Source organism: Caretta caretta, chromosome 4 (assembly GCF_965140235.1).
Source record: "Caretta caretta isolate rCarCar2 chromosome 4, rCarCar1.hap1, whole genome shotgun sequence".
In the NCBI taxonomy this organism is placed as follows: Eukaryota; Metazoa; Chordata; order Testudines; family Cheloniidae; genus Caretta; species Caretta caretta.
In genome coordinates, this window is record NC_134209.1 from 124876475 (window position 1) to 124882661 (window position 6187).

General features: G+C 36.1%; 1 protein-coding gene across 4 annotated transcripts in view; it reads left to right on the top strand.

Moving 5' to 3' along the window:
* The window catches only part of RAB28 (RAB28, member RAS oncogene family), a 92383-nt gene extending 87025 nt beyond the window's left edge, over positions 1-5358 (top strand). Inside the window, exons 7-8 of one of the 4 annotated variants that reach the window (XM_048848853.2) lie at positions 2838-2946; positions 4300-4328. In XM_048848853.2, coding sequence (XP_048704810.1) covers positions 2838-2933 — 96 coding nt within the window. In that variant the 3' untranslated portion in view covers positions 2934-2946; positions 4300-4328. Of the gene's footprint in view, positions 1-2837; positions 2947-4051 lie in introns of all 4 variants that reach the window. The other 3 variants (XM_048848852.2, XM_048848856.2, XM_048848854.2) reach the window with 3 other exon arrangements.
* The last annotated feature ends 829 nt before the right edge of the window (positions 5359-6187 follow it).

A 6187-nucleotide genomic window follows, 5' to 3' on the forward strand; every position in this document is an offset into this window, starting at 1 on the left:
AGTTAAGTTGCCTTTATAGCAACACAGATAATACAGTTATTTGAATTTTTAAACAAAGATCAGAACTGGGTTCTATTTTTAAAAATGTGCATTGTTTTAAATACTGCAACGATACCTTTGGAATTAGTCCATTGAGTGGAATACCTACTTAGGTACATTGCTAAAAAAGCAATAGAGTGGAACTGCTGCTTTACTATCCTTCTAACTCTCACAGAAATGGAGATTATTTTTTTTAATGTAATAGGTCCACTTTTTGTTGTAACTGCATTTATCGAGCCCAACATTGAACTCAGACAACCACCAAAAGTGAAGAATCTGTGTGTCTGAGGAACACACACCAAAACAGAATCACGAGGTCTGAAAAGTTGTCTGATTGCTTAACACTCTAAGTGTACACCTTACAAAAATAACATTGCTGACTTCCATGATTTTATGCACGAGAATCTCTGCTTTCATTAAAAAAAAAAAGTTTCTTACCCTTATGATTATGGAAAAAAACCTCAAAATGTGACTCCAGTGCATCCAGAAGGTAAATAAAAGCAACTCCAAATGTATTGTTGTTTTTTTTTAAATCATAGTTTCTAAGCCAATATCATGATTTTGCAGGGCTTGACACACAAGTTTTGAAGGCTTGGGTTAGACATATAAAACACTTGTGCCATGATGGAGGGAGCTCTTGGTCCCATTAAAGTCAACAGCAAAACCTTTGTTGACTTTACCTGGTACAAGACAGTCTTTTAGAATATGGTGCCTCCTAATCAAACCCATAGTCAGTCAAAGGCCAGATAAAACAAAAGTAGATAAGACTGGAACTTGGAGCATGTTTTCAAAGTCAAAGAGTTCCAAAACAAAAAATTTACACATTACATCTTATTTTCAGCCCTCAAATTCCTAACTCTTTTAAAACACAAGGGGCTGTTGAAACTTAAGGAAATGGCTCCTTTACTGCTTAAATGTTTTTCTTTCAATATCTTTTACTTCCAGTCATAGTATAGAAACTGCATGCGGTACAACTTTGTTTCTGGGCATTGGCAAGAATTAACATTTTTCTAAGTGATATAGAAGGTTTTTCTCTTTAACTAAATGCCCATTTAACGTGATCGTGCTAGTGTGCCAGGCCACTATAATACAGTGTTTGGCATTAAGCAAGGTCTGGAATTCTGAGCACCTGCGCCAAACAAACTTGTGGATCTGATTGTTGATAGAAACTGGAGCCTTGGCTAATACTTCCAATCTAATATAGAGATGTCCCAAAACGCGTAATGTGTGTGTAATGGGTAGGAAGCTAGCAGGAAAAAGTGTTGCATGCTGTTTCTTCTCTTCTTATTTAGCTGAAATTCCTTTAGAAAATCCAAGTCATTTATGTTAGTCAGTCTCCTGCCACAAAGTGACTTAAACACGGGTCACTAACCTAGCTATGTTTACATGATGGGATTTAAACCAACATTGGGGGGAACAATTAATTGCTTACTGATTGCAAGGACCCTTTTTCTTCAGTCTAGCGTAGAACTTGGTATGAAGAAATTAGGTCCTGCAAGGTCAGATAACACTGTTTAATGCTGAACCCCCTACTAGCGCCTTACACGGGATTAGGCAACCCTTCCCTTGATAACATCAGGCCAGAAGTCTAGTAAATCATGACTCTTGTCCACCTGATAAGATATGAAGTTGATCAATTAAAACTTAAGCAGAGTACTTCAGCAGTTAATAAATCTAAACACTCTACCGTCTAGTTCAATTACTATTGCTTGTTTTACATATATGCTTTATTTACAGAGGTTATCTTCAGCAAACAATGTTTATATATTCATGTCCATATTAATTGATGTTTCCTTTAGAAATATAAAATTGTTTTCCCCCATTTGTGCTTCACTTGTAACAAACATATATATTTTAATTATGTAAGAATTGAAATATTAAACCAGTAGACTCAGTCCATATAGTTGCTGTCGTAGGTTCCCCCTGCTATTTTGCATTACTGTTTGATTTGTGTCTTTGTATTTTTCTCCTGTAAGCATAAATATTTTTTATTCTGAAGACTTTTCAATTAAGTTTTTTATAAAGGTTAAGAGAGGTTTGGGCAGAGGATTGATTGTTTTTACTAAAAGCAAATATTTGGCAAAGAGCATTGAAGGAATTTTTTTTATTAAGCCTGAGTGAAATCTTCATTTGGAGTCATTAGAATTCAACCATAAAATGCAGATGCGCACATCCCCTCTACTTTTCCTTTTGCAAGTTGTATGTCCCAGTCACTTCACTGAAGGATTGCTTCAGCAAAACTTGCAAGTGATTAAGAACAGTTGGCAAGTAAAACATGTACTAACTGAAAGCATTTGGATATGAGGTTTTATGTTTATCATTTTGGAATTGCACTACAATTCTGAAGTGGGAATGATGCATGCATATCTTTAATATAATTGTGAATAGAAGTGGATCTATGTAGCATTTACATTGATTAGAGGCAAAGAATCTGTCCTCTTCCCCCCTCCCCCCCTTTTTTTTCAAATCCCTTTTCATGTCTGAGCTGCAAAACATTTTTATTGGTTGCTTAAACTGATTATTTTGTGTTGGTTGTGGGAGAGGGCATGATTGATGATGAATCTGAGAAGCTACTCCAACTCCCGCTATAAAACTTTCTGCTAGGCATATCTGTCTCTTATTCAGCACAGGGCCTGGAAAGAAATGCATTTTTGTTTCGGTTAATTGTTTTTGCTTTTGTGCTGTCATTTGTGTCATTCATTCCTTCTTTTCAGCTATTGATCTGTCTCTCCATTTTCTTTTTTGTTTTTCATTCTCCTCCTTGCTATTTGCCCATTATATTGACATGTGGTTGACAGCATGTTGTCAGGGCAGAACTAGTGAAGTATCCCGAAGAAGATAACCAACACTACAGCACTGCCAACTGTCAGAGTAAAATCTGTTCAGTGCAATAGTTCAGGTATCATGGTAAAAATCAATGTTGTTTTTATTACTTTGCTTTTCCATGAAGTAGTAAGTATGACAATGAATACCACTCTGAAATGTTCTGTGCTGTATATCTATTAATAGTGAAGCAATGTTGTGTATCTCTTCACAACATTTACACAGATTAAATTAAATTTCAAATACTGATTAATTCCTCGCAGCTCTGTAATAATATCATGTATTAATATTTTTGGGACAATTTTCAAAGCTGCGTACTCAATTTGACGCACAGCAATTCAAAATGGACACCAGATTCCTTATTTGAGCACTACACGTGGAATTGGGTCCTCTAGATTTGTTGTCCAGATTTGAAAACTGGGTACGCTGATTTCATGTTTATGTCCTAACTGGTTACATGTCACCAATAGTAATCCAAAAATGTATCTTATGGGCCAGTTAAAATGGGATGAAGTTCAAAAGTTAAAGTTTTAGGTAGTTCATTAGTGGTTTGGTAGAAGTTATTACTAATGGCAAACATGTTGATAGCAGACTGAAACTGATTTTGTACAGATATAATCTTGGATAAAATGCTCTTGTGGTTTGAATCTTTAATGTACAAATACAGAATGAGATCCGCATAGAAATTCTTTGTAAAGTACAAGGGTTGCACAACATACAGAATGCACCAAAGAACCCCCATCAAAAGTTTATTAAGTTCTTAATGAATAGATTCACTAATAGATGTGTGGAGTACATAATATGGGAGATACCTAGCTTTTATATTTGTTTTGCTCCTTAAATTTTCTGCCTATTACAACTTTGCTGAAATGTCATTTTGTTAACTCAGAATCTTGTTTTGGTTTTTAATTTCCTATGCGGGCAGAAAGAGTGAAAAATTTCCATTTCATTCTAACAATATATACCAAATTTCCAGTTAAACAATAGACTGTTATTAAAAATACCACATACAGTATTCTTATTAAACAGATACTGTTTTATTATCCACCATCAACACTTAATACAAAAAGCTTGTCTCATTAAAGAAAATACTGTTTAATGATTTTAAAGTGAGTTATGTTAATACGTACATCAGTCTTACAAAATTGTCTTGAAAACTTAGTAACCAAGGCACTCTTTTTCCATCTAGTGCCAAGAATCAATATTTAGAATGAGAATGAACACCTAGACAAGTCTTACCGCATAATTTCCAGAAAAAGAATACTACAGTGTATGTCTGTTCGTACTGATTCTTTATTAGCACAAACATATTTCATAGTAACACATCTGTGTTCTAGGGTTCATTAAAATAATTGCCGTATTAAATGTTTTTAGTAGCACTTTGAACAATGTCTGCTTCTGATATCTTGATAATCGCTGTGTTTTCTTTTATGACAGAGGGTGGTGAAGGCAGATATTGTAAACTACAGTCAAGAGCCTGTGGCAAGAACTGTTAACCCTCCTAGAAGCTCAATGTGTGCAATTCAGTGAACATATTTTTCTTTGTATTGATACCGTTGGCAGCCTTTCTTCCCTTGAACAGGCCTAGAGGTTGCCAGGAACTTTGTTTGAACAGTGACCATCACTGTAGTGCAGTTAGAGGTTTCGAAAACTTGCTACGCCATTGTGTGTTGAAAAGCAGCAGGCATCTTGTTTTATTGGCCTAGATTCAAACAGTGGACCACACACTTTGAAAAATTAAGATATATATTTTTCTGAATTATATTCCCATAAAGCAGTGTAACTGTGTATACATATGCCCTACTATCTTTCTGACTGATGTTGAGGTAAAATTGGATTAGAATTCCTGTATTCAAAATAGTTTTAAAGGCATTACTGCTGTAAGGTATTTTGCCAAGGCATTTTGTCTTTTTTTTCCTGTGATCTAAACTGACACTCAGCAAAATGTAACTTGGAGAAGCTATTGTCATATTATCATTTGAACCAGTAATATATTTTCTGTAGGAATAATTTGGAAGATACTCCATTGTTATATAGTGCAAAAATGTATAAACTGTATCTAATGAGGAACAGTCCTTGAAATAAAGCTACAATAAGAACATACTTTTTTTTTTTGAAAGGACCCAAATTGTCCCCATTGCTACTTGCAAGATGCCAGTAATGAACATTAGTGTACCATTTCAATGTCCTTTTTTTTTGTTTGATGCAGTGCATGTATGTGTTCATGAATTTGGATGAACCTCAGTCAGCAGTTTGGTCTGTTTATGATGAGCGATGTATTCAGCACGCATTAGAAACTGTTGATGAATCAATTAGGATCAGTCATTTTTAGTTCGTTCATAACCCCCCAGGGATGTTATGCACCTTGGCAGGATGGGCTGGATTGGGTTTGGCCTGGCACTTGTTTCTTTCCCTATGACCCAATCTCAACAGCAATTCTTGCCAATACAGTTCAGAGTAAAAGCCACAAATAAAAAGTTAAGTCACTCAGTCTTATCCTCTCTGTGACCAACAAATTTCTTCTCTGCTCCACTGAATATTACTTATTTCTGGAGAGTCTCTTTCCGACATAGTGTACTCTGGGGCACATCTGAATGGGAAGCCCAAGAAGGAGGTGAGATTTAAGACAGACTGCTTGGTTTCAGCAGAGAGGAGTCTTTCTTAGCCTTCTAAAGGTGGGAAAAGCCAGTAGAAATCCTGTTTACTGTCACAGGGAGAACATGATGAGAGAGGAGGTGGGCAGGTAATTGGAGAGGAAATGAGGCAAGTAATGGGAGTGGACAATCCCAGTGCTTTGCAACCAGTGTGTGAAAGACGAGATTCCAAAAGAGAGTTACAAATGATATGAATGTGGTGTCTGGTGTGTCTGTTGTTTTGGCTTTTTTGGGGGGGCTCACTGTATTATTTTGAAACTGATCAATATGCAGCGTGAATGGTAGTTTTAACTGGATGGTAGAAAACTAAAAAGGGCTGTGGTTTATTATTTCTGAGTGCTCACAAGTGTGCTAGGCACTTCACAGGAACAAGCTGAGGCCAGTCCCTGCCTTAAAGAGTACACAACCAAACAGGCAGATTTTCAGCATAAGCACGCTCTATTTCGGGTCAAATTGAATAGAGATTGTTTGTTTTCTGGGTTGGAGAGGGGCAGGTTGGGAAGCTCAGTCCTGTTTCCCCCAACAAATGTACATTTGAGGTTGTACCATCATAGTATGATGTGGATGCTGAAAGGAGCTTTTGTTGAATTATCCTCTTTTACAAAAATATTAGGTTTGTTTTAAATCATGGTCTAATCTAGTTATTAACCCCTTAACTGCTGGGTTTCCAT